Consider the following 27,704-nt stretch of genomic DNA (forward strand, 5'->3'; position numbering starts at 1 on the left):
TTAATTACAGTAATTGGATTACTTGGTAATTATTTACACCCAACACTGGATGATTTACACACAGATGATTTAACTAAAATGATTTCCATCTTTATGTATTTGTATTTTGACATGTAGGCCTATATGTGATTGGAACATGAAAACATAATCCAGAAGTAAGGAACCTTCCAGTTGTTATAGCAAACGGAAGCGGGGGGGGGGGGGAGCTGAAATAAAATATAAATACATGAAATTTAAAAATGTTGCTTTGGCAACTAACTAAAATAACTAAGTTGAGGTACTAAAATTAAAACTTAAATAAAAATCTGAATAGAAATATAAAAAAATTGGGAATAAAAGTGACAAGCACAAAAATACTAAAACTTAAACTAAAATAAAAACTAAAAAATATAAAATTAAAATATTAATATTAGCATATAAATAAATATTGCTTATGTGACACATTGAGTCAGATATGGTATTCTTACACTTTTATTAAGTTGAGCTAATTCAAAAAGCAGACATTCAGCAACAGTTGAACATTGTAGCAGCGGGAATAGGTGAATAAACACTAAGTGGGTTTTTCTTGTTTTCTTATTTTAAACAAACTTCACACCATGCATTCAGCTCAAGAACACCCTATTGCAGGTGTGCGTTTATATTGTAAGAATAAACTTAAAATCACTGAGACTCTTCTCAGTGGCACCTTGCTTACCAGAGGCACAACTTGCTCTGGGGAAAATGTTTAATCTGCGGAATAGTATTGAGTGAATTACGGTCACATGGAAGACGAAACGAAAAATAAATTTAGTATCGTAATTTTGATCAAAACAAAAACACAACCAGAAAAACAAAGTGGAAAAAGGCTCCCAAAATAAATATGCAGGCCCTTTTTTATTATCTTTTATCTTTGTGTTTCATTGTTGATGCAGGTAAACCCTTTACAAATCAAAGTATTTCCATTTCACGGGAATAACACATTAAACAAGCTTTCATCTCACTCTTTAACCATTTACACATGGAAACAATCATCACACATTTGCGTCGCATCACAGAACCAGTGTCAGGCCTTGCCTTTCTTACAAACTGCAAACAATTCATAGAACACCACTGCAAAAAAGGTCCAAAAACATAAAAAGACAATGAGAGATTAGTTCACATTTGAGTGAATCTGTAACTCTTAGCCAATTTAGATCTTGAGTCAAAAAAACAAACAAAATCACAAAGGGAAAAAGAAATGCCATCAAGGTTGTTTATGAAATAATTCCCAACCAGACTACCTGCAACATTTCAGATCAAAACAGAACGGTGTGTTTATGTGTATTAGGTGTTACAAAACCATTGTAGAATAAATGCGCATTAACTCGTCAGGCTACTCGTCACTTGTTTAGAAGAGAGTTATAACTGAATGAACCCACGCGGAGATCAGGAGCAGAAGTGGAGGTGAATGAGTGTGTATGCGAGCTGATAGAAGTTTTGGGAGCCTGAGCCCCGATTGAAAGGTGTCCTTTTGGAGTTGCGAATAGCTGGGTCCGGGTAGCGGACAGACTCCATGTTTAAGGAACACCTGCACTGGACAGAGCGGTCACGAGTCCATAAAGTGAGGTGCATAAATGTGTGCCATCAGGGCACAGAGTTCAACAGGTCCTGCAGGAAGGCGTCAGGGTCTGGGATTTCTGACAGAAGCCCTGGGAAGAGAGTCAGTTACATAAGATTAATATTCTGTCTGTACAGCCACATTATTGACAGTTAGAGAACTTTGTTCAGCACATGGCAGAAAAGTGTTAAAAATGTCTGACCTACGACATCCAGGAACTCTGAGAAGGATTCAGCAGGCATGAGTTCATCCTGGAAAGACCTCAACACCCTTTCTGAAGCCTCATAGATAGGCATGTCATTGTGCCTTATGTACTCTGCGAGTGAGAAGGACCAGCCTCCTTCTGTGTTGCTGGTGGGCACTTTCTGTTGTAGGAACATAGAAGATAACATTAGATTTCATGGAAACACACACACACACTTATTAGACATTAGGCTTACAGGAGTCAGAAAGAGGGCAAAAACATTCTCATACCCTGAACATATCATAGATAAGATCCACCAGACCCCAGAAGAGAAGCGGTGAGCGGTAAACGGCATACTCCTTCACTGCTTTGTCAGTGAGCCTGAAATGATAAAAATGCGGTTAAATCACTGATTATCAAATTAGGAATAGCCATTAAAAAGAATAAATATTTAAATAAAAATGACATAAAATATATAAAATTTATGTATACATTTTTAAGAAATATAAATAAATTGTATAATTTATAAAAAATACATCTAAAATATGTTTTAATTATATAATAGCAAAAATAATGCTAAAAATAAAAATCTTCAATTAATTCAGCAGATCAATATGATCAAAATCATGAATAGCCATTAAAAAAAAATAAAAAATAAACTGAAAAAAAAATAAAATAAAATATTAAAAATAAAATAATTAAAATAATTATTATTTTTTTTTCTATTGGCCCAGTCCGTCCGATTCTGATTTTTACATGCTCTGCCAAAATATATAGATTAATCCTTATTAAAGCTACAAAAGATATTCAGTCAAGAGCTGCGAGTTAATTTATCTTTGTCTTTTTTGTTTGATTAACATTAATAACAGACAGAAGCAGGTTTATTAGGCAGCGGTCACGCATGTCACGCATGTGACGCGGATCTGACACGCATTCGATGTTCTCAACTCTTTACGGTCATTTAATACTTTTTAACTCATTTAAGACTGTGCTTATGAAGATACTCGAAAATAACGGGCATTTCGAAACTTTTGTGCGTTTTCTGTGCGAAAGATCAGGTACTGGCATGTTGTCTGGAGCAGAGGTTGCATTAGACTTTTTTGACGGACAGGGTCATAAAAATTCTGTCAATCTATTATTACCTGTCATTTTAATTTTCATATTTTAATGATAATAAGACATTTAATAGCTTTTGTTTTCATTCAGATACGTGACCCTGGACCACAAAACCAGTCATAAGGGTCATTTTTTGAAATTGAGATTTATGAATAAATAAGCTTTCCATTGATGTATAGTTTGTTAGGATAGGACAATATTTGGCCGAGATACAACTATTTGAAAATTTGGAATCTGAGGGTGCAAAAAAAAAAAAAAAAAAAAAAAAAAAAAAAATCAAAATATTGAGAAAATCGCCTTTAAAGTTGTCCAAATGAAGTCCTTACCAACGCATATTACTTACAAAAAATAATTTTTTAAATATATTTACAGTAGGAAATGTACAAAATATCTTCATGGAACATGATCTTTACTTAATATCCTAATGATTTTTGGCATAAAAGAAAAATCGATAATTTTGACCCATACAATCTACAAATATATTCGTGCGACTTATGACTGGTTTAGTGGTCCAGGGTCACATATATTAATTATATAATATATAATTATAATACATATGTTTTTTAAATAATAATAATAATGTTTAGATATAATAAAAGTGGAAAACTTAATAATACATTGGCCTAAAACAATCTGACACACCCAGTCTAAGCCATGCCTGATATAATCTTGCATCAATCCTCTAGACATACTATAGTCTTGCTTTAAGCCAACATAAGCAGTTTGAGTAAGCACAAAACACTTGCCAAATCCAAAAATAGACACCTAAGCATGTAAAGGACAGCACACGCTTGTACAAGCTCTTAAATATTCAAGCTCTGACATGTGCAGAGTCATCCTTTGTTCCCTTACTTGTTAGCACCCCCTGCTGAGACCTTGCGGGCATGAGAGGTGACCAGCAGCCTACGCAGGAAGTCAATACGAGTAGTCCTCCAGCGCTCGGGTGGGAGGATGTGCATGGCCAATATAGTGAAATAATGTGGCCCGTCCACCTCGTACGAAGTCTCCACCCACTTCTCACAAGGCTGCTCCAAGAAGCTCTGTAGATTCTTCTCCTCTCGTGACGTGGCCCTTGTTCTAAGGAAGAAGTCAGAAGAAAAAAAGCTTCAAAACTGTAACATCTCAAAATGCATTGGAATTGAAATCTCATCTTTTATAAACGTACGTGTTGAGGACGTAAAGAACTGTGTGAATGATGTAAGGGATGAGGTGGATGTTGCTTTCGCGGCCTCCTCCCCCTGTGTCCACGCTAAAGGATTGCTCCATTGCAAAGCGCAGGAACAGCAGCTTGGTATCATGAATGTTGAGCTGGTATGTGGGTTCCCTTTGCCCTGTGCACTCTTGCAGATATGTGTTGTGCCTGTAACACAATGCAAAATACGGTAATATTCTTTTAGCTATTCGAGAGTACATCTTAGTACTAATTGGATGCAAGCATGATGTACCTTGCCAGGCAGGTGGCAAAGGCAGATTCGGGTACGTGTGGCCCCCATACTGGTAGGAGCCCATTGCACTTTGTGTTGGCATTCTGTAGTGCCGCACTTTCCCATTCCTCACGCCCTCTGGCAAGCCTGATTCAGACATACAGAGAGAAAATTATAAAACAAGCGAGATGACAAAAACTTCCTTGATCAAATCCATTGCATTCACAGCAATTTCACGCACCTGACAGCAGCAAGGTGACAGTCATAGTGGACTATGTTAAAGTGTGAGACAGTGCTGTAACCCTGCTGCTTGCGGGGTTTGTTCTCAAACTCCTCAAGGGCCACACGCTTCGTAAATGTGTAGATGCCCAGAACTTTGGTAGGCTGTGGAGGACAAAATATGAAGAGGCTGAACATCACAACAACCTACAGTAAAATGGAAAGTAATTAGTAGGAAAACAGACCTGGAACTTATAGCCCTCTCTACAAATACAGCAAGTCAACCCAGGTTCTTCTATGAGCTCCTCCATCTGTTTAAGCAGGGATGTCTTAGTCACCACCTGACCCTTCTCATTGGTCTGAAACAAAAGCAAAAAAGGAAAATATTTCAATTTAAATAAAACATTTTCTGGTGTAAACATCAAGCTTCTATCAATATATGCAACTCACTGTCATTCCCAGCGTGCCGAGAGCTTTTTGCCTCATTGCCATGGCCATGCGTTTCTTCTCAGCTCGAGTCTCCCTTCGAGCAGCATCGATCTTCAGGTTAACCTCGGCGTGCTCCCTTAGAGCCTCCAGAAGATTCTCTGCTAAAGTGCCGATACCCTCGTCACTGGACACCTGCTCCAGCTTGTGCAAATTGGTTATTGAATCTGTTCCGATTAGCATCTATAAGAAGAAGAGATGGTTTAGTTCATTTTTGTTGTGTGCGTAAAGGGATACTGCATGAAATAAATCTCAAAACTAGTGGTAAATGTATTACCTGTGTAGGGGGGTGTTGGGTGGCCAGACCACGCAGCAGTCTAAGGATGAACGGAAGGGCTGGTCGAGCAAGGAATTTCTTCCAAACGTCTGCATCCAGGCTACAAAATAATACGTATAGTCAGAATAATCACTCTGTAAACTGTAATATATATATATATATATATATATATATATATATATATAGACAGTTTAGTATAGAGTTCAAAAATATTAAGATTATTTATTTTATATCATATTAAAAAAATTAAATATATTATATATATATACAATAAACTTATATAAACCGTATAAAAAGTATTTCTGGATATGAAAAAAATCTATATATTAATATAAATAAATGTATTTATTCTATATTGTATAAATTAATAAATAAAATATGTATCTAAATATGTATCTATAAAAAGATATTTCTAAATATGGTAAAATATACTATATTATATAAATACATATATTGATTATAAATAAATTATTTACATATAATTTTTTCCCCGTATTTAACGCACCATATATAGGGTGCGTTAAATATGTTAATTTGAACGTGTTATTTATTTTTTTCATAATTTATCGCACCAAATGAACGTGTTAAAACGACAGAACTAACATATATACACATCTATAAAAAAACTATTTTTGGATATGGATAAAAGATGTGTATTTATATAATATAGTATATCACTATTTATTATAAATATCAAAATACCATATTGTATTTATTATATTATAAATAATATTATGATTAATATATTAATATTATATTATATTATAAATTAATATATTAAACATATATTATAAATATATAAAAAAATATTAACATATTATATTTAGACATTTCATACTTCTTAGCACAGGGGATATGTTTCTTCATATAGTCCAGAGCACTCTGGGTAATGCCCTTCTGTAAGATGAGGTCTTTCAGTTGATGGCCATTACTATTGTTCTTGATTCCTGCAGCTATTTTACAGAAGCAGTCCAGGAACACCTTATCATCTGCACTGTGCTCCTCATCATACCTGAATGCGAAAACAAATGGTGTTAAAAGCAGCAAACATTCTCCACTGCTTCAAGGAGAAGTCAGAGTTCTAGCTTATAGAGATGGACAAACTCCATACTTATCAAAGTTGCAGCAGGGTTTAAAGCGCTCGACCAGGATGTGCATCTTCTCTAGTTCACCAAAGGACAGGTAAGGGATGATGCGGAGCAGCCCTTGTAGGACACTGGGATTTGAACGCACAAACAACGTGTTGATCTGGTCCAGGAGCATCACCAGCTGGTCCTTATCACCTGTCAGCAGCAGGTTACCCTAGAGGAGAAAGACAATGGAGGAGAGATCTGTAAACAACTGTTTTTCACTTCGATTTTGTTGTAATATTCATTGCATAAATCAAAATGTCTTGCTGACCTTGTCTTCAGACACAGTCTCAGCATTTGCCTCGTCCAGGATGATCTCCATAATACTAAGAACCTGCTCTGCTATGGATGCTCCTCCACTGTCCTTGCTCTCCTGCTCTGCCACCAATGCCTGAAACACAACGTCCAATTACAAACATCCTCTTAAATATTACATTTTATCTCATAAGCTCTAGTGATAATTCCTTTGGTATGTTGCTTACCAGATTCAGCGTGCCCAACATAACATTCAGAGTGTTCATCTCTGGTTTCACCAGCTGCTGTCTGTTGATTTTCACTTTCACACAGTAACTAAATAACTTGAGAAGAACCTACAAAGTAAAACACAATCATTAGAATTGTCTCTGAGGTTTCTGACGAATCTGTAGAAAGTGATGAATTAGAGAAGTGAACTTCATACTCACGGTGAGAAGGTGCCTGCCCTGTTTGAAATCTTTGATTCCAGAGAGCCTGTTCAACATGCACTCTAGACCTCCACACTGCGCCATCACTCCAGCCATCTTATATACCTCCTCATCATCCTCCTCTTCATCTGCAAAGAGAGAACACACCAATTACAAATAAGAAACGAGTTAAACTAGAGGAAAAGAATACTGACAGTAATGTTAAAAAAGAGAAAAACATAACACTTACCAGTAGTTGAGTCCAAAGACTCAATGAACTCCTCTGTTGCATCTCCCAGAAGCCCCCTCATTCTGTAGATGATCCTCATTGGCTCACCCTTTATTGAAAGATTTTAGTAATTTTAGAAAGATTATTTTAAACCATGGTCAATAAATAAAAATAAAATAAAAATAAGTATCTTTTAATCCTCTTTAGCTCACCTCATTAGTGGGGCACCAAACCCTCTTATAGACCTCAGCAACAGACAGATCCAGACTAATGATCTTGTTATTGACAAGGAGCTGCAAAGAAAAGTCATGTTACAAATGTATGTGGATAAATGTTTAAATAAAAATATATATCTTTACCTATGCTTTATCATGTAAAAATCTTGTTTTCTTTCCTGCATGTTTCTGGTTGCACCACTTGTGCATGCCACATTTTTCATATATTTTTGAAATTTAATAATAGCCCATATATAAACAGGGTTGATAAGACTTTTTAAAATGTTTTTGAAGTACAATAAAAGCTGTAAAATTGTGACATTATTAAAATGTAATGTAATATAACTTTTATACGGGATTCTTTGATGAATAAAAGTTCAAATGAACAACATTTATTTGAAATAAATTATAACATTATATAAATATCTTTACTTTTTACTTACTATCACTTTTGATCAATTTAATTCATCCTTGCTGAAAGTATTCTTCCTAAATGCACAATATGTAATTTTTCACCTCTAGTGGTTGCTTATTCAAAACAAAGGCATAGCTTGATGACACCTTGATTTCACAGAATCATGGGAGGTGTTGTCCTCACGTTTACAGCCAGTCAATATAAGAGGAGCTTGAGCTTTGTTGGCCAGCTATATTTGTTTAAACCGCAAAAGGCGTCTAAGCTTACGCAACTCCTATATCTTGCGTCATACATCGTTTCAGGGGTTACTCATTTGCCGCAAGTCGACTTGCGCAGTATGCGTATGGTCGTCTAGCGGAAGCTAGTTATTTTACTTTATAAAGTTTTAAATACGGATATTTTTCTTACCCATCGCTTCGCTTCAGAAGGCCTTTATTAACCCTCTGGAGCTGTATGGATTATATGGATGGATGCATTTATTTTGGGCTTCAAAACATGTCCTCTATTCACTACGATTATAATGCTTGGAAGAGCCAGGATATTTTTAAATATATCTCCGATTGTCTGAAAGAAGATAGTCATATACACCTAGGATGGCTTGAGAGTGAGTAAATCATGGGGTAATTTTCATTTTTGGGTGAACTATCACTTTAATAAACTTATTTCCTTTTTTAGTATGATTTAAAAATACAAATAATCCAAAAAAAGGCTAAGCAAATTATTTGAATTGAAGCCCCAAGACAAATGACTGTTGCAGATTACGTACCTCCATGCCACTGTCGTCTTCCAGTAGTGCCACAAGATCGCAATCTTGGCAGATTTTGTTCTTGATATCCCTCATGAGAGGGCCAATGCCTGGTTCATTACTGCTATATGGGTTTCCTGGCATACGGCCCTGCAGGAAGTCCTCCTGCTGTGGGTCCTTCTCCAGCGTAACAAAGAACTCTGTCACCTCATTCTCCTCCTTCATAGACACAGATGAGAGAAATTGAGTTTTCCCAAGATCATTTTTCCAAAAGCTATAACTGAATGTCAATGAGCTGAAGTCTACTCACCGGATAAATGATGCTACACAACCTCTCAAAGATGAAGACAGGGGTGCGATAATCATCCAGATTGTACCGCTTTGCAGTTTCGATGCACACAGCCATGAAAGCTTTGGTTTCCGACTCCGTTCCTACAAAAGAAGATGCATTGAGCTGATTTTGTCTCTAAGAATGCAGCAACATCAGAGAAGACCTGAAGGTGAAAGCTGGAACCTGTAGTCATATCTTCCAACATCTCCAGCAGCATGTCCTGGGTCTCATCAATCAGTTTAGTTCTCTGGACCACCAGCTTTCTCAAGCACAAGTAGCCGTTCAGGACTGTGCCGACCAACCGACTCTTAAAGTGACGCTTAATGGACTCCACCTCCACAAATGAGGACAGCAGACCTGTATGAAAATAGAAACTGTTAAAAAAGAGCCACAAGCTCTCAAGAAGTTTCAGATTAATGAGTTTAACTTTATTGATCCTGATCAAAGAGGACACAGAAATTAAAATTCACCTGTTAAGCTCTTGAGGGCATATCCCTGCTGCAAGTCTGTGCTCAATGTGGCCTCTTCAAGGGCGAGAAGATGAGCAATTTCCTGAAGAACACACAAGTTGAGGTTAATGGAAATGACACATCCTCACTATATAACTCTATAGAATTTACAGTTTCTGATGATACCTTGGTGATGAGGTTGCCGATGTATGGCAGCACACCACGGGCAGCCAGGTAAACCTTCCAGTGAGCAGGTTTGATGAGCTTCTGGTACAAAGCCAGGTATTCTGCAGCACACTCTCCCGCGATGCTTAGCTCATCCAGGTAACTGAAAAACAAACAACAAAAATCTCCAGTCCAGTAAAAATGGCTCCTAAATCTGACTCGTTTCAGTCTGTTGTAAAAAATACTGGGCCAAAAAGGATTATTTTATTCATCCATGTGTTTTGTACCTTGTTAGAAGGTCCAGAACCTGCTGCTTGCGGCTGGGGATAGTTGTTAGAGCTTCGACGATGGTGCAAGCCGCCTGTCTCGCAGCCTGGGTGGCTGGGGTGAAGAGCACCTACGAGAGGGGTCAGATTACATTAGATCACATTAATGGAGAATACAATCAGACACTCTAGAGACCATTGAGGGAGCATTTACTTGTCTCAGCCAGTTGTTATGGCCCAGTTTGAGCAGGCGAGGGAACAGGCCTTCCGATCTGGACCTCATGAACTGCTTCCACTTCCACACATACTTCTCCATCAAGTACTGCCTCCTGATCTCAGCCTTATTCAAGGGTTTAGAGGCAGTTTCCTGACCTGAGAAAGACGAGAGTGCAGAATCAAGTAAAGGATTTCATGCAAATAACCCACAGCATTGCTGATGCAGAATTTGGATATTTACATCTAGCAGGAAGGCACTTTTTCCAGGCTTCATAAGATGCCTTTGGGTCTTTTTTGAGCCAGAGCTGGGCCTGTGCGTGGATCTCATTGTTATATGGCTTGACTGTAGTCAGGGATTCGACAGCAGTATCCTGTTAAAGAGTACAAATCAAGTAAGTGCATCGGAACGTATCGATCAATACATCATCAATACTATGAGTCTGTTGTACCTTGTTTTTCTTGCTGGTGGGGGCAGGAGGTTTGATGAGTTTTTGCAGGATCCTCAGGCACATCAGTGTAATGTTTTCCACCACAACAGGGGTCTTTATATTCACTGCCATCAAGAATAGACTCAGGGCTGAAAATGAATGGAGAGGCATGAGAGTAGGGAAGCACCAATATAAAAATCTGGCCAACACAGATAAGCTGATAACTATATATTTAAAAAAAAAAAAAAAAAAAAACATCTTGAGAATATATTTATGTGGAAAATAGAACTACAGCTTAAGGATATATATATGTAGGTTCAGATGTTTATCTCTGAAAATCCACCACAGGACTCACCACAGCGAAGTCTGAGCTCCCAGCATCCTCCCTCCTTAGCAATGGAGTCTGTAAGAAGCAGCATTTCATACTGCAAACTACTGACCTGAATGAGAGGAGTTGACAACTGTAAGAACTAAAAAGTCAAGAAAGTACTAAAGGTCTACCACATGCATCAAAAACAGTTGTTCTCAATAGTTAGATGTGATCTTTAAAATGTACTATGTAATAAAGACGGATAAATACCAGATCAGGGTTGGCCCAGTGTCCTTTAAGGGCAGCTGACACCTTGGCAATAATGAGGTCATTCATCTGTTGCGTGGCCTCTGGGTGATCTCTGCAAAATACATTGACATAAAAGTAGTTAACAACTTGTAAAACAAACACCATTAGCTATTCTCTTCAAAGATTTGCATATATGTGTGTGTGTATACCTGGTGAGCAAACAGACGAGCTGGCGGACCTCCTCCCTCATGGCTCCAGTGCCACGGCGCAGGTTGTACTCAAACAGCTCTCGGATGAGGCCCTGCAGTACCAGGATCTGCCTGATGGCAGTGTTGGTCGCCAGTGCACGCAGCAGAGTGATGCAGTGGCCCGTAACTGCGGACGCACAGCCGTAGCACTTGGTGGAGGATGTGTGTCCGCAGCCCAGCACAGACAGGGCTCGGTACTGGCTGGCTGTGAAGGTGGGTTGGGTGGATGTGCGGGATGATTTGGTAGCTGCTTCCCGCTGCTGCAGGTCATACTCCAGCAGCTCCTTACGCGACGCAAGCACTTTCTGAATGAGTAATAAAAACAGAGGCTCTACAAAAAACATTTTATAATAAAAACTAATAATAATAATAATAATAATACTTATGTATATATTAATATTATTTAACAAATATGCTATTAAACATTGAATTATAATTATAATAAATTATCAATGCTATCTGCATAATTAAATTATTATATAATTATTAAATAATCTTAAATTATTAGCACTATTAAGATAATGATAATAAAATGAATGAGTTAAAATTATTAATATGCAAGTATTATTATTTTAAAATTAAATATTTACATAACATTTTTTAACTTTCATAGCATATTAGTTGCTACTGAAAATTGATTTTCAGTATGAACATGAACGTGCGTTTCCCAATGGCAACTATGCTCAAGTTTCGTCGTTACCAACACAATTCAACAGAACTTGTGACCATAGTTGGCAAACGATGCTTTTGGGAAACCCACCCCTGGTACAGTAACGGCTCTATTTATCTCTAACCTGGATGATTTTGGAGAGCTCATCGAATGAAGTCTTGCAGTCTCCGCTGTATTCCTGTGCCAGCTGCTGAATGTACCGGTTGACACTGGCAGTGGACGTGCCCAGACCAGCACCTGCTCCTGTATCATCCTGAGAAGAATAATGAAAACATGAATGACACACCCAAAACTCTTCTGTGTAATTCAAAAGGAAAAAGTCATTGATCTGTCTGACACTGATCAATGCTGACAGACTGACCTGTGGTTTCTCAGGTGCAGCCTCATTCACTTTGGACAGCAGACTCTCCAGCTGCGGCCGGTGGCCCATGAGCTGGTGGTAAACACGGTCAGCCTTGTCGAGTAGAGTGTTGATGTTGGTCACGGCCTGGACACAATAAATCAGTAACAAATGATTTAGTAAGAGGACTTATAAGATGCAGTCTCAGCATATATTTGTTCATTTAGACTACTCATTTTTACATTACGCAATCTATATAAATGGATATTTATACCTTTTTCCTATCTTCTTCATTTTCTATAGGATCCACAGCACAGCAGGGTTTTGCATACAGCATGAAGTCAAAGCGTGCATATTTACAGAAACCACAGGCATTGCACAGGAAAGGGTCCTTTTCGTCATAATTAATGGACCTGGAAAATTCAAAACAGACAATTACAACCTCAATTTCAGTGCAATTCTATCAGTTCATCTTGGGTCTTTGTATAATATTCATTCAAAAGCAAATCTCAACACCCAGCCCCTCCGTACCTGCACTTATGACACTGATACACATTCTCTCCGCAGTTGCCACAAACTCCTGGGTTGGCAGGGACAGAGGCGCTGCAGCGAGGACACTGCAGGGTCTCTGAAGACGCCTGGTAGTTCTCATAGAAATCAGAGAATTCGATCATCAGATTGGAGGCCACGATGGGGAGAGGGAGGTCAATCTTCACTTCAGTTTGGCCTGGGGTCAACTGCACCTTCTTAGCTTTGTGCCAGCGAGCAGGTCTGTGCACACAAATTTCAAATTATTTTAATGTATCAACCACCGTCTACAAATACTGTCAGAAAAAATTGGCATTTTTTTAAACTTAAGAATCTGATTAGCATGCTCACTTGTTCTTCAGCTCTACGATTGCCTGTACAGTCCTGTTGTTGTAGTAGAGGTTGATTGTGCGAACCATCTTGGTTCTCTTGAGATCGCCAATCTTCACGGTGACTTTGCTGATAGTGTGGCTGCCAATCAACTTCACCACTTGCTGAGTTGTAGTGTAACGGGTGTCCACTTTGATAGATGAGAGTTTGATGTTCTAATAGCACAGGGAATAAAGTAGGCCAACATTTAGACCTACAGCAACTAAAACAAGCATTTAAATGTGACGTCATGAACATCACTCACAGAGAAGGGCACTTCAGGATTGTTGCACACCAAGCAGGGATCACTCTCCAGGTAAAATCCATCAAATTCCACCAGTCCAGACAGGGTGCTGAGAAGATACGTGTGAAGAGATAAAAAATTCAGGGATGTTCTCACATCCATGACCCAAAATATCTTCCAATGAGAACATGCTGGGAACACTTACTTGTATATGTTTGAATTAGGATGATTGGTCAGGATGTGGTTTTGTGCTCTCAAAATTTCTACAGCCTTTTGAGAGTATTCCTTAAGCTGGAAAATGCAGAAGCAAAACATTAGGTGCAATGCAAAACAATCACAACATTTTAAATCTGGTTAATAACTAACCTACTACAAACTACGCTACTGTTCAAAAAGTATAATCAAATTCTACCGGCATCTTAAAAAAAACAATCACATATTTGAGAATGACTACCTTCTTTTCCGTCTGAGGTGTTTTGAGGGAGAAATATCCGAGTAGGTCGACAAACTGAGCTGCTTTACGTCCATAAGCAGGTAGTTCTGGCCAAATGGCCCACATGAGGTCGAGCAGCAACTCCTGCTGGGATTTGTTTGAGTTCCTGAAAGATAAATGTTCAGTTTGATTTAACATCATCTTGCTACTGGGGTACCTCAGGGCTCAGTGCTTGGACCACTTCTCTTCTCCATCTACATGTCATCACTAGGATCTGTCATTCAGGAACATGGTTTTTCCTATCACTGCTATGCTGATGACACACAACTCTACCTCTCATTCCAACCAGATGATCCGACGGTTGCATCGCAGCCTGCCTGACAGCCATTTCTGCCTGGATGAAGGACGACCACCTTCAACTCAACCTTGCAAAGACGGAACTGCTTGTGGTCGGTGCCAACCCAACACTTCATCACAACCTCTCCATTGAACTAGGTTCATCAACCATAACTCCTTGCAGGACAGCCAGGGACCTTGGAGTTCTGATGGATGATCGTTTAAGCTTCACAGATCATATTGCTACAATGGCCCGGTTCCTGCAGATTTGCCTTATACAACATTAGGAAGATTAGACCCTTCATATCGGAGCATTCCACACACATTCTCATCCAAGCTCTTGTAATATCCAGACTGGACTATTGTAATGCTCTTTTGGCAGGCCTTCCAGCATGCACTGCCAAGCCTCTGCAACTGATCCAGAATACGGCAGAAAGAGTGGTCTTTAACGAGCCGAAGAGAGCGCACGTCACACCTATCTTTATCAGTTTACACTGGCTAACAATAGCCACTCGCATCAAATTCAAGGCTCTGATGTTTGCCTACAAGACAACCATTAGCTCTGCACCACTACACCTAAACTCACTACTTAAGACTTACATGACCTCCAGAAGCTTGTGTTCTACAAGTGAACGGTGCCTTGTGGTGGTGCCATCCCAAAGAGTAACAAAATTACTCTCATGGACCTTTTCCTTGTCTGTTCCCTGCTGGTGGAATGAACTGCCTAGCTCATTCCAAGCAGCTGAGTCTTTAGCCATTTTCAAAAAACTGCTAGAGACATCTTTTTTGTCAACACTTGACCCAGTAATATTAGCACTTACTTTTTCTTTTTATATTCTCTCTCTCTATTTATTAAAAAAAACTATGTGCACTTTGCTGGAATAACTGGGACTTGACACAGCACTTGCATACTGTTGCATTCGTGTTGATTTGATTGCTTCTATTGTTCTCATTTGTAAGTCGCTTTGGATAAAAGTGTCTGCTAAATGATTAAATGTAAACATAACATGATGGTTCAAGCTCAAAGCACTGGACACAAGGGAGGGCATTTAGGGAAAGTTCTTGCTTCTACGTACCTGTAGATATGCAGCGTGAGGCAGTGAGCTTGCCAGCGCACAGATGAAGAGTTGGACTCGAGCAGGAAGCAACGCAGGAACTGAATGAGAGTCTCCTTATCTGCAAATTTGTTGAGCTGACTAACCAGAGCCGTACACAACTGATCTTCCTGACTGCCAGCTCCATCTCCTGCAGGAAACACAACAGGAACATTGAGAAAAGTGTCATGGAATCGTTCTGATGATTAACCTTAAATGAAAGTGTTTCAATGATCAAAAATGTTGAAAGACCATTGGAAAAAAACATCAAACCTTCTTTGTCCTTTTCCTTGTCCTCTTTCTTGCTCTTCTTGCTGGAGGATTTGCCCTGAGAGGGCTGAGATGTTCCTGAACCTCCACCTGAAGATCCTGCTGAGGCTGCCAGGACTTTACTGCCACACAAGGCACAAGAGAGCAGCTGCAGCAGGACCGGAGAAACACCCTCATCCACTAGGAAACTCACTTGCAGCAGGAAGTACAACACCGCTACACAAAGACAGAGAGAAATCGATTAGTACCACAAGTGACTTTACAACAAGGAGAACTAGAACAACTAAGCCTTCCTAAGTCATGGGTTGAATTCCCAGGGAAAGCAAGAACTGATCAAATTTGTACCCTAAATGCAATGCAAGTCACTTTGGATAAAAGAACATTGTACACTTACAGTCATCCTTCATGCAAAACTTCTGCCAGTTGATTGTTCTCTGAGTGGCTATTTCGGCACATGCTTTAAGGTGCTCCATCTGTGTAAAAAGGAAAAAGTTCACACAAATACAAACTGAAAGAAGAGTAAAAATCTTTGGGCGTCACGCGTGCCTGTTACTCACCAGATTAATGAGAGTGTCATACTGTAGAGCGGAGCCAGATGTCGCTGTGACGATTCCTCCCCTCAGGAAGATGCCCTGCTCCTCCAGAAGCTTCTTGATGCCACGCACGTGGGAGTCAAGCGTGTGGAGGTCTCGGAGTTGGCGGTACTTTTCTTTGGAGCCGCAGATGAACAGCAGAAGCTTCCTCACCTGTCGCCTCACAAACGGCGTCTGCTGGATCATCAGATACTGGAAGATAATCAAAGGAGGTTGATGCATGCTGAATTATTCATTGATAACTCTTCAACACAGTCCAAAAGCGAATTACGTGCATTACCTCTGACAGGAAATAGAACCAGGAGTGATCAAAGATCGGCGGTGGAATGCGTGGGTTGGCATCTGCGATTTTCTTGATCTGGTACGGCAGTCGGAGGACCATCTCGGTGAGGAGCTGAGAGTACGCTTCAAACACATCAGCAGCGTGGCCCTGAGAAACACCCACAATTTAAAGATCCTGATATTTCTTTATCTAATACATATATAATGTTTGGGTAAGAGCAAGCTTTTTAAGATCTGGTCTGTACCTTGACATATTGACGCAGGAAGAAGGGGCTCATGTCTGGGGGTGAGGAGGAAGTGTGGGGTTTAAGGAGCTGACTGGTGGCCGCTGGCTCCTCCTCACCCTGCTGGGTCTTCCAGAACTCCAGCAGGGATTTGAGCACATGCAGGCAGTAGTCTATTGCTCCCATGCTGAGCAGAGCGGTAGCTGTTGCATTTGAGATGAGAGAAGACGACTGGCGAGAAAACAGAGATGAAACTGAATTATTTAATGGTTTTTACACTCACTGCTCTGCAAAGCAAAAATGGTTGTAGCATGTAAACAATAATATTAGAGATTAACTGGATTTACACTCCCCGAAGCAAAATATAATGTTACATTTGAGGTAAGCTTATGTTTTAGGCTTTTTTTGCATACATTAAATTATGAGAGCTGATTTGCTCTTGTAATAATGACACTTTTCTATTGGCTGAATCAATACTCTGGATCATTATTGGAAAAAAACAACAAAAACAAAAAACAAAAAAACTTAACAGAGAGCACATAAGGGGCTGTTTGCACATGGTCATATGTCTTCTGTGCTGCTTTGTGGGAACTATAGCTGGTTAAATAGATGCAAGGCAGGAAGACCAATCAGAATTCAGTATACAAACAGATTTGTATGCCAATCAAAATAATGTTCAACAATTATGTCATCAGCTACATTTTAAATGCTGAACATTTTATCAAATGTAAATAATAGCAGATTTCAAACTTTATTACAATTCTTAAAAGTATACTTTAATATTAAATTTACTAAACATGTAAGAAAATAAAGTTAAAATTAATTTATAAAAATGTATTTTATTTATTTTATAAATTTAATTAAAATGTATTTTGTCATTTATTTAAAGTTAAAATTTATAGAATCAAATAAAAATGTCAAAAAAGTTGTATTTTCTAAGTTTACAAAATCGAAAAGTGTCACAGAATGAAAAAATACAAAAGGTAACAGACTTTTTCCTCACAATTCTGACGTTTTCCCCTTAGAAATGCAAGATATAAACTCACAATTGCAAGATATAAAGTCAGAATTGCGAGATATAAATGTGTAGTTGCGAGTTATAAAGTCAGAATTGTGAGATATAAAGTCCAATTCTGAAAAAAAAAAAAAAAGTCAGCTCACAATTGACATTTTCTCGCAATTGCGAGTTTTATCTTGCAATTCTGAGAAAAAAGTCACAATTGTAAGATAAAAAGTTGCAATTACATTTTTTATTCAGCGGCAAAAACAAGCTTCCATAAAATGCAGCCTTGGTGATCACAAGAGACTTCTTTCAAAAGCATTAACAAATCTTACTGACCTAAAACTTTTGAATTTTGTTTTGTATGTTAAGTAGTTTGGTATGAAGCTTAATTCTCAGACTTAGTGGTTCAAAATAAATGTTTTAACCTTCAGAACAAAGCTTTCTGAGCACAATATTACCACAGCAAAGTTGACAGTTACCTCAGAGGAGGATTTTGAGCCAGACTTGGTGCGGGACATGAAGACACTGAGGAGCCTCATGATGACCAGGTGCACCTCGTTAATGGAGCTGCGCTCATTCTTCTTTGAAACATCCTAGAAACCAAATATGAGAATTTATATATACAGAAGATATGGATAGGTGGAATATCTATAACAATCTATATATTTCAAACTAGAACAATGCATTTAAGTGAAGTTCTTGCTTAATGTAGACTCACCTTCTTGTGCATGCCGAGCTCGGCGATGAGTTGGGCCAGAAGGTCGTCCAGTGCTCCCTTGTCTTTCTCATCCTCTCCGTCCAGATCTGTGGTCAGCATGAGGATGACCTGCATGTAGGGGATGGCCTGAACTCCACCAACAGTGTGAAGCTGGGACAGGTGCTGCAGAAGACGTTCCAAGAGCATCAAACGCACCATGTGCAACCTGGTAAGAGGAGCGAGACAGAGTTATTAAACAGAAACAGTTTATAATGGGAGATAAGTGCTCCATCATGTAGACAGACCTGTTGCTTGTGTGGATGTCGCCCTCTGTCTCTCCTTCTCCTTCTGATCCATCTCCTTCATGCTGGGCCGTAGTTGTACTGATGGCTCCTGTGCTGGAGCTCACGCTGCCTGGTCCAGCAGGGTGTCCTTCAACAGTCGTGTCTCCGTAAGCACTGCTGCGGCCAGACACTGAAATACACACAATGTCCTGAGTGGATGAAACTCCCTTAAACGAGCCACTTTAATAAAATTTGTTTCAAAACATCAGACAAACAGTAACAATCAAGTCTTACCATTGTGTTCACCTGCAACCGAGTCGACAGCACTTCCTCCGCTCTCAGAGCCCACGCTGCCCCCGTGCTCGGCGGGAGAGGTGCGCAGCGTGGAGCCGTCTGTGGCCGCTGTGCTCCCCTCATCATCCGAGGCTGGGGCTGAAAGCATAACCAGAGCTGTTACAGGAAAAAAACAGCAGGCTTTGCTAAGGGGGGGGTTTCTAAAGGTGCACACAAACTTATACATAGAAAACAGCCATATGTTTGAAAATGATTGGAAATTAGAAGAAACAATGACATGAAGGGATAGCAGAAGGAATGCTGGGTGAGCATGCAATAAGAGTTTTGTGGAGAGATGGGTGCAGTTACCTGATGCGGTGGTGTCTGAAAGGGTGCCTGCGTCCAAAGATGAGGAGCTGGGGGCTTGGCCGGACAGACCTAGACTCTGTAGACCAAGAGCACTGCTGCTGCTGCCTGCAGACGCACAACATACATTCAACATTAGACACCTGATGGCCATATAACTAGCTGAAAAAATGTATGCCGGTTTCTTTCAGAGGGCAGAAAAGTGGAAGCAGTGACCTTGCTGGTCTTGTTGCAGACTGAGAGCTATAGCCAGCTCCACCATGGTCTCGTCATCAGCGTCTGGGGGGATGTCCAGCATGGGTGGGAAGCCCTCCGCACCTGCCAGCAGTGCTTCCAGAGGCGAGGGGTTACCATTGTTCACATTCTCTGCCGTCTCCAGGACCATAGACTCAGACTGCATATCAAACAGAGAGAGAAGAGGATTACATAACAACCGCCTTCTTTAAAAACGGCAGTTTGGACAAAGACTTAAAGCAACTAGATCCATCACTAATGTTTCATTACAGTGTGATATATGTCTTTTGATGTTCTCAGTTTACATTAAGTAAATTCAGCTGCTGAGTTCTTATTTGTGCATCATTATTTGCTTTGTGTGCATCCACTTGGGCAAATTGAAACTGCACAAATTGAAATTGCAAATTGAATCAATTCCACAAAAACTCCCTTATTGCAAAACAGTTTTACACTTGCATGAGGTGGTTTTTCAGGCAATTCGAAAAAGGAATATTTTGCAAAACTGCAATGGAAACAGTTTTTTTCGCATTTACAGGTCACCTGCCGTATGTAAAGTTGATAATTCTTTAAAGAGGCCGCAGTATGTTTGGACAGGAGACTAGAGTTCTTCATTAAACTCATAAAAGACAAAAATATTACAGGACTACTAGATTCTAAACAACAAAGAAATGCCACAATTTGAATTTATCAAGAACTTGAAGCAGATAGGAGGGAGAAACACCCAGAAACACCACATACGTGGCTGCTCCCAAGTATATCCTTGACATAAATGCTTGCATAACATGCCTGCGTCTCCTTTGATTAAAAATAATAGCTAGTGCAGTGGCTGGGATATACGTAAACCTACCAACATCCGTTGAAATGACTTATCGCGAGAGGAAAAAAAAGACGTTTTAGTCGCATAACATCGGTTAATGGAAACGGCGTCATTTTGCAATAGTTTTTTAATCTATATTTTAGAAAATATCGCAAAAGTTTTGCGGAAATCTGTAATGGAAACGCGGCTAATGATTACTTGTTTGTTACGCGTTATATTTAAATATAGTTAATTATATGACTTGCATGATTTTAAGATAATCATATAATTGAGAATTAGTCAATATTTATTCATTAAGTTGACCAAGCACCAAATCAGCATATTAGAATAATTTCTGAAGGATTGCATGACTGAAGACTGGAGTAACGATGCTAAAACAGTACAGTAGTAGTGAATATATTAATTAATTACAAATCAATCCAAAATAATCAAATCAGATCAAATCAAACCACATCCCAAATTTAGTGTGACTTTCGCAATCACAAAATAAAAAAATCATAATCTAATGATATATTATTAACACTCTTAGGGTCCAATAAATGGACTCATAGTGGCTGCAAAACTCACCACCATCTCGAAATCTCCGTGGTCCACCTCGCTTTGCTCTTGACTCTCCTGCCTGCCGCCTTCCCCTCCCGTCATGTTGGAGGGCTTCTCATCAGCATCATCATCATCATCGTCATCTTTATCTCCTAGCACAGCAAAACATTGTTTGAAGTTGATTAATTGAGGTATGTGTGTATGATTTAAGTCACAAATCTGAAAGGTACGGCTCATACCCATGGGTGTGTTGGAGCGTGGGGGAGAAGGCAAGGTCACATGTCTGCGTTTGTTTCTGGGTCTCAAAACTCTAATCAGCGCCTGTTTGCAAGCAAAGCTCACAGAGGTGTCCTGTAGACCAAAAAGATTAGATTACATTAATAACGGTTCTCAAAAGATATGGATTATATCTGAGAAGAATGACAGCGGGATACACACAGGGCAGAGCAGCATCTGCATGTAGATTTTGGATGCCACATTGATGTAATCCAGCTCACAGGTGCAGTAGCCATGAATGATATCAACCAGAGCATTCACTGTGGCTTCAATGTGAGTTAGACCTTAGAGAAAAACATAAAACGATGTTAGCATCTTGAAAGAACACATCCATGAACTCCTAGGGCGACTCAAATCAATGTGACCACGTACCTGGCAAACAGGCTGGAGCCAAAAAGGCGTTCTTGGGTTTGAGGGCATGAAGTTTCCAGAAGTTAGTGACCAGTTGCATGATGAAGCTACAGCTCTCAGTATCATACTTCAGGCCATCCTTCCCATCATCACCTACATCTGAAAAGATAAAAACAGCCTTTATTAAGTAGGCACATAAAATGACTGCAAGATGAACATATAAGAGGTTCAATGAGCATACCAATGTCTGATTGAGGAAGTCTGGACTCTGTAAAGTGCACAAGGTTATTTGGTCTCATGATTGCGATGGAGCGGGCTGTGATCACCAGCCTCTGGAACACATCAGGGTCCAGCTCCTTCCCTTCTTTACTGCAGGTGTTCAGACACTGTACTGCATTGCTCAGCAGAGACTGATCCTAAATACAGATTCAGCACCAGGTACAAAGCTGAGCTTAAAGACATAGTGATTCATGTTTAACACGGTTCAATTTCTAATCAGCAGTGACCATGTGTACCTTGTGGTTGTGGTAGGCTGTGCGGCTGGTGTGCAGGCTGGCCAGAAGGCCTTTGGTCTGCTGCTGTACTCCAGCAGGAGTGGGGATAGACAGGAGGAGAGTGGCCAACTCTAGAGCCGCAACTTTATTTTTCTCCTAAAGATTTTAGGGATGGAAACACGTCACATGAAAATGGAAATTTCATTCAAAACAAACAGAAAAAAAAAAAAAAAAAAAAAAACAAACAGTGTTGCTATTTTTAACTATTAAAAAACTTTTGTTAATTGAAATTGTTGAAATAAAATAAAATATAAGTATTAGATTAAAAAAAACAAACTAAAATTAGGAATGTTACTTTGACAACTGACTGAAATAAAATAAGTTTAAGCACTTAAATGACAAAAAAACAAACAAAAAAAAAACAGCAAAATTACAAAATTTTAAATTCAAATGAAAACTAAAAATATACAAAAATGTAAGGTCATTTGAAACATTTACTTGAAATAAATACTGTAATAGTATATAAATAATACTAAAATAACATTAGCAATAAGTAGGGATATCAAATACCAACATTTCAATACAATACCAAAAATTTTGATTATTTCTGAAACCAAATTTGTTACTACAGCAAATACTGAAATACCATTAAATTACTTACAATGCAACGTAATTGGCCATTAAAAAAAAAAAAAAAAAAAAAAAAAAAAAAAAAAAACTGTATAATTCCAACATGACAATGTCATTAGCCGGGTTTCCACTGCAGGAACATTCCCAAGGAACTAGGGACTTTGGGATGGTACTCCTGACCACAGGAACCAGGGTCTAAATGAAGTTCCGGGTAAAAATTTTCCCCTCAGAAAGTCCCTGTTCATGAGGTAGTACTTTTTCAAAGTTCAGGAACTTTCAGGGGTGGGACTTGGGCAATGAACATGCTGATTGGCTGAGTTCATGCAGCATTTTAATTGGTTGACTCCACGCAGCATTTTATTTCAACCACTATTTTAAAAAATCTGTTGCGGTGTGTGCAGTAAGAGTTGTTTGCTATTCGAGTTTAAAAAATAAGACCGATGGACTGACGATGAGGTTTAGACTTTATAAAGCTTGCGGAGGACGGAGGACGAAATCCAGCGGGAATTGGAAAGTCACGCGCAGTCCTACGTCACCGGACTTAATCTTCACGGTACTTTGGACCGCAATGGAAATGCAGACAGCAACAGGTCTGGGGGAAAATGTTCTAAGGACAAATTGTTAGGGGTAATTTTGGTGGAAAAGCGGCTATTGTAGAAATGCTATATACACACTCAACCTATGACTAATTTAATCCAGAAGCGAAACTGTCCAGTTACAGTGAAGTTATCGAGATAAAATGAGTAGCATTCACCAGGTCATGTGATCTCAACATGGCGGTCACCATGACAGACCCACTCCATGCACAATAAAACAGCTTGTACATCATTTTAAACATATATTCAAAATAATTATTTTCTTGTGTAAAACCAGTATACCTTTATGATTTGCTGAAAGGTAAATTTACTAATCCTATAGACAAGGTGCCTATACCTCATGATTTTTTTTTTCCCTTAAATTTTTGGATCAACTTAGTAGCAAAGCAGCAGTACTTTTGACATCCCTAACCACCAAGAGAATAACTCTTCCTTACCTTTTCAACGGGGGAGCCCACAGCAAAGCAGCTCTCTAGAGCTTCCAGTGAGCTGACCACCAACCTAGAGATCAGACAACAGTTAGATAGGGAAAGCAATGCATTATATTAAAATTACAGCAGTCCATACTAACATATTCAAATTCTACACCATTCTCAAAGCATTGTCATTATCAAACCATAACACATTATCAAACATTAAAAGTGTTAAATAACTCCTGTGTGATTACTAATGTTTTTATAAATGCTGTAATTGTCCTGCATGATCTACACCAGAGCAAGCTCAGTCTGACTGCTCTCTCACACATACACGCACACACGAGCAAACCACCATGCACACAAGCAGAGAAAGGGCGGTTACTAACCGGTCCAAGGCTGATAAGGACTCAGTTTCACAACTTTTTTTATTGTTTTAGGGAGCAAAGAAAAAGAAAAATGTGTGAGGATCACAGAAAAGAAATACGTAAAAATGATTTGTATGTCAAACACAGGAAACGACTGCATGCGAGCACGAGGTCATTATGATGGCAGCCATGCACTGGACACGTCACGCGCACACCCCCCCCTCCATCCCTCCTCTATCCTCTGCTATTCGTTTCAGTTACGTTAAGTGACATCAATTACGGCCACTCTTGAGACAATAATATCGACTAAATGCAGTTTATGTGAAATGAAGACAAAGATAGAAGACATTAATTATTTTTTTTTTATACACAGGAAATACAATCAAGTATAGGTTGAAATCAGAGCACACAGGTTAAGGTGACAGGTGTACCTCTCCAGTACAGTGCCGCTAGTTGCAATGGGGCTGGTGACGTCACTGTCTCCGGTGCCGTTGGCCTGGTTGAGGTTGGGGCTGCACACGTTGTTGACTGCAGCTGAAGGAAAGTCCTCCGGGGGCTCGTCTGGCCAACCGAACTGCTCTTTGGTTTTGCCATAAATCTTAATGGAGTCCAGCATGGTGACACCTGCTGGGTCGACTGAAGCACCAACTGAAAAAGCAATATTTACTTTTTTATAAATTTTGTAATTTCACAATATAATATCTGAATTTTAAAGCCTAAATTCAATCTGTTCATCATATAAAGTGATCGAGTCTCTTTAGAAAAATTGGACTAAACCGCTCGATTCATATGGATAAGTTTTACAATCTCTTATGAAATTTTTGAAGCATCAAAGTGGTACATATATCATAATTATTATTATTATATTGATAATGATCATAATAAGCAACGAGTAGGTGTGTCCAAAATATTCATTGGTAGTATACATGGAAGTAGTTCTGATATCTGTTGGGCTCTTACTGAAAATGGAGAGCTTCTTGTCTGCCTGAAGGGCTTCCTCACGAGTGAACGGGAAGTCAAACCAGCGGGAGCGCGTCAGGTTCAACTGCATGGTGCGTCCAAAGATTTCAATGTAGGAGGGAGCTCGCTCAATGGCCTGAGTGCCCACCTGCACCCTCATTCCAGTCATCACCATTGAGTTGTTATTGTTCACTACTTCCACTGTGAAACCTCCAGGCTGTTGGCGGGAACCAACATAAATCCAAAAGTTAAAAAAAAAAAAAAAATTTAGCTAAAATGTCTTAGCAACCCACGGATGATCACTTCTAAATAATACTGTAGCTAGAATAATTTAATACCTTGGTGTTGGCCACATACATCCCTGTAGAATTCAGCCGGTGTTTGATCTGTTGGCCGTTGTAGACCTGCAGCAAGTCGTTGCCACCAAACTCCACCTCTGTCAGCTGCTGATTGTGCTCGAAAAAGTCTACAGGAAAAGTGACTTGGCTGGATGTGCGTGTGGCTGATGAGGGAAAACAAAAAGCCACATAAATATCTCTAAACAACATGAGATGAATTTGAAAGAATGTGGCCTGACTCACTGGCAGTCGCTGTCTTGCGTTTGCGGACAGGTTTCATGATGCTGATCACACTGCTAGGCTGAAGGGAGGGCTGAAGCCAATAGGATGTGTTCTCCACATTGGCCATGTATATACGGAGGCTGCCATCTTCACACAGCAGAATCATAGTGGTCCGCTGCTGCTCATTGCTTGCTGTGTGACGGATTGCTACCATGTCCTGAATCTGAGGTGAACAGAGAGACTTGTTTATTTGACTTGGCACAGTAGTAGTATTTATTGAAACCAAAATTTTGCCCATTGCAGCCTCTGTTACCCCGGCATCGGTAGTAAATTGGGACTTGGGTGACTGGTGAAATTTAATAATAAAGTGTTAATCTGCTTGTAATGTCCATTTTTGGCATTCAATAATTGTCAAAATGCACCGGTAATGCAAACACTAAACTCAATGCAAATGTTTATTATTATTATTATTTAAAAAAATAATAGCAGCAAGAACAATATTTATTAAAAACAATACTTAAATCTATATTTCCCAGTAAACATTTTTTTTTTTATGATACATTTTATTATTTTTCCAAGGCTGTGAATCAGTTTTTAAAAAGTCTAATGCACAGTTCTCTGTGATTAATCACACCTAACATTATTAATTGCCAATAATTAGTGTGAGCATATGCTAGCCACAGGAAATGAACAAAAACATTAGCGCAGCCTCAGAAGGCGGGTTGGGGCAAAAAAACAAAACAAAAGATGTTGCATTAATCAGTCCACACTATTCACAGAAAACAATGTGTTTTACAATATAATATTAAAACCTTAATAATATACATTTTATACTTCCTCAAGACCACTAGGAAAATATAGGAACTGACCTTAGCTTTTGCAGGCAGGGTTTTGATTTCCTGGATGAGGAACGTGTCTGGCTTAACCATGATGACCAGAGGGATTCCTGTGGTCTGCTGCACGCAGCACAGCAACCCTGGGTGGTTCATCACTTCTGACCACTGACAGAGTGCAGGAGACGTCTTACTTCCTCCATTAGAACTGAATGTGCAAGAGAAAGAACATTAGAGAAATACAAAACACACGACTGAAAGAGTGTTACACAAGAATAGCCTTATGTAGGAATCCTACCCTTTGACATTGATGGTGAAGAGCCTCTGTGTTTCCATGTTGCTGCGGCTCACTGTGGCAGCGAATGACTTGCCCTGACTGTAGCTGAAGAAGAGCATTTGCAGGACGTGGGAGTAATACACAGAGACGCCGCCTCCAGCCACCTGGCCATTACTATCCTGTAAAGCAAACACACAACAAACCGAGCATGTGGTGATGATCAATCCATTTCGAAATCCATTTGGTTAACTTCTTGCAGTCTAACTGACTATATAGCAAAAGATAATATTGTAAAAACCTTCAGATCCTCATGGTTGATCTCCAGAACGTTGGTGACGTAAAAAGGGCCGTGCTGGGCACTGCTGGACTCATCCATCACCTGAGTGTACATGTACCCAGCTGAGGACATTATCACAATGATGTTTTTGCCCTCCTCGTTGAACAGGAATGTGGCATCTCTGATCTTTGAACTTGGTAACAGGAAGTAGTACATGGGGCTCAGGGCATCCACAGATAAGTCGTAAATCTGCAAGGAAATCATTTGAGGAACATTACTTTTGGTCACTGACTATATATGCAAATATTTCTCACATTTGAGGATTTTTTTTATTTTAATTGAATATTTACAAATAATTTTCCTAAAATATATATGACAGACTATTTGCAAGAAGATGTGTATTATCCATTGTTTGCACATTTTTAAAATGATAAAGTTCTAATTGGAAGTTTATATGTACATGGACAGATTTAGACCAATAACAAAGCTGTTCCATGATAAGTACAATAATTCACCTTGACAAAATCAGCAGTGATGATGGCCAATTCAGTCTGCGATCCAGGAAGCCATATGGCCTTGATGATGAAGTTTCCAGTTGCAAGTTGCGGATGCAGGACTAAGTGATCTGACACAGAGCCTGTGCTGCTAAACGTCAGAACGTGACAGTCCTGTAGATGATAGGCACAGAGAAATGAGACTAAACTATGAAAATAATTTTTTCCAAATGATTTT

At 39.3% G+C, this 27,704-nt stretch overlaps 1 protein-coding gene across 15 annotated transcripts in view; it reads right to left on the reverse strand.

Annotated features, from left to right (window-relative positions):
* Positions 1-448: 448 nt before the first annotated feature.
* Positions 449-27,704, reverse strand: part of ubr4 (ubiquitin protein ligase E3 component n-recognin 4) — a 52,926-nt gene continuing 25,670 nt past the window's right edge. For 7 of the 15 annotated variants that reach the window (XM_051879127.1, XM_051879119.1, XM_051879123.1 and 4 more), the window contains 65 exons: positions 27,488-27,640; positions 26,994-27,221; positions 26,717-26,874; positions 26,455-26,626; positions 25,607-25,808; positions 25,364-25,527; positions 25,026-25,242; positions 24,497-24,713; positions 24,087-24,119; positions 23,722-23,785; positions 22,080-22,214; positions 21,806-21,980; positions 21,586-21,723; positions 21,376-21,497; positions 21,177-21,288; positions 20,965-21,089; positions 19,563-19,740; positions 19,350-19,454; positions 19,002-19,157; positions 18,729-18,897; positions 18,445-18,649; positions 18,206-18,319; positions 16,745-16,954; positions 16,498-16,647; positions 16,182-16,409; positions 16,019-16,097; positions 15,628-15,840; positions 15,337-15,505; positions 13,946-14,090; positions 13,697-13,782; positions 13,513-13,600; positions 13,230-13,423; positions 12,882-13,121; positions 12,625-12,763; positions 12,372-12,497; positions 12,135-12,263; positions 11,302-11,645; positions 11,114-11,204; positions 10,889-10,973; positions 10,555-10,682; positions 10,347-10,476; positions 10,104-10,261; positions 9,911-10,020; positions 9,645-9,786; positions 9,480-9,561; positions 9,193-9,366; positions 8,989-9,110; positions 8,700-8,897; positions 7,516-7,596; positions 7,325-7,412; positions 7,096-7,223; positions 6,895-7,002; positions 6,684-6,803; positions 6,394-6,584; positions 6,121-6,294; positions 5,283-5,382; positions 4,970-5,188; positions 4,765-4,878; positions 4,542-4,684; positions 4,322-4,447; positions 4,042-4,236; positions 3,729-3,953; positions 2,051-2,141; positions 1,779-1,941; positions 449-1,667 (listed from right to left, as the gene is read on the reverse strand). In XM_051879127.1, the coding sequence (XP_051735087.1) occupies positions 1,603-1,667; positions 1,779-1,941; positions 2,051-2,141; positions 3,729-3,953; positions 4,042-4,236; positions 4,322-4,447; positions 4,542-4,684; positions 4,765-4,878; positions 4,970-5,188; positions 5,283-5,382; positions 6,121-6,294; positions 6,394-6,584; positions 6,684-6,803; positions 6,895-7,002; positions 7,096-7,223; positions 7,325-7,412; positions 7,516-7,596; positions 8,700-8,897; positions 8,989-9,110; positions 9,193-9,366; positions 9,480-9,561; positions 9,645-9,786; positions 9,911-10,020; positions 10,104-10,261; positions 10,347-10,476; positions 10,555-10,682; positions 10,889-10,973; positions 11,114-11,204; positions 11,302-11,645; positions 12,135-12,263; positions 12,372-12,497; positions 12,625-12,763; positions 12,882-13,121; positions 13,230-13,423; positions 13,513-13,600; positions 13,697-13,782; positions 13,946-14,090; positions 15,337-15,505; positions 15,628-15,840; positions 16,019-16,097; positions 16,182-16,409; positions 16,498-16,647; positions 16,745-16,954; positions 18,206-18,319; positions 18,445-18,649; positions 18,729-18,897; positions 19,002-19,157; positions 19,350-19,454; positions 19,563-19,740; positions 20,965-21,089; positions 21,177-21,288; positions 21,376-21,497; positions 21,586-21,723; positions 21,806-21,980; positions 22,080-22,214; positions 23,722-23,785; positions 24,087-24,119; positions 24,497-24,713; positions 25,026-25,242; positions 25,364-25,527; positions 25,607-25,808; positions 26,455-26,626; positions 26,717-26,874; positions 26,994-27,221; positions 27,488-27,640 (9,633 nt within the window). In that variant the 3' untranslated portion in view covers positions 449-1,602. The remainder of the gene's footprint in view (positions 1,668-1,778; positions 1,942-2,050; positions 2,142-3,728; positions 3,954-4,041; positions 4,237-4,321; positions 4,448-4,541; positions 4,685-4,764; positions 4,879-4,969; positions 5,189-5,282; positions 5,383-6,120; positions 6,295-6,393; positions 6,585-6,683; positions 6,804-6,894; positions 7,003-7,095; positions 7,224-7,324; positions 7,413-7,515; positions 7,597-8,699; positions 8,898-8,988; positions 9,111-9,192; positions 9,367-9,479; positions 9,562-9,644; positions 9,787-9,910; positions 10,021-10,103; positions 10,262-10,346; positions 10,477-10,554; positions 10,683-10,888; positions 10,974-11,113; positions 11,205-11,301; positions 11,646-12,134; positions 12,264-12,371; positions 12,498-12,624; positions 12,764-12,881; positions 13,122-13,229; positions 13,424-13,512; positions 13,601-13,696; positions 13,783-13,945; positions 14,091-15,336; positions 15,506-15,627; positions 15,841-16,018; positions 16,098-16,181; positions 16,410-16,497; positions 16,648-16,744; positions 16,955-18,205; positions 18,320-18,444; positions 18,650-18,728; positions 18,898-19,001; positions 19,158-19,349; positions 19,455-19,562; positions 19,741-20,964; positions 21,090-21,176; positions 21,289-21,375; positions 21,498-21,585; positions 21,724-21,805; positions 21,981-22,079; positions 22,215-23,721; positions 23,786-24,086; positions 24,120-24,496; positions 24,714-25,025; positions 25,243-25,363; positions 25,528-25,606; positions 25,809-26,454; positions 26,627-26,716; positions 26,875-26,993; positions 27,222-27,487; positions 27,641-27,704) is intronic. The other 8 variants (XM_051879122.1, XM_051879128.1, XM_051879118.1 and 5 more) reach the window with 5 other exon arrangements.

Source organism: Ctenopharyngodon idella, chromosome 22 (assembly GCF_019924925.1).
Source record: "Ctenopharyngodon idella isolate HZGC_01 chromosome 22, HZGC01, whole genome shotgun sequence".
Lineage (NCBI taxonomy): Eukaryota > Metazoa > Chordata > Actinopteri > Cypriniformes > Xenocyprididae > Ctenopharyngodon > Ctenopharyngodon idella.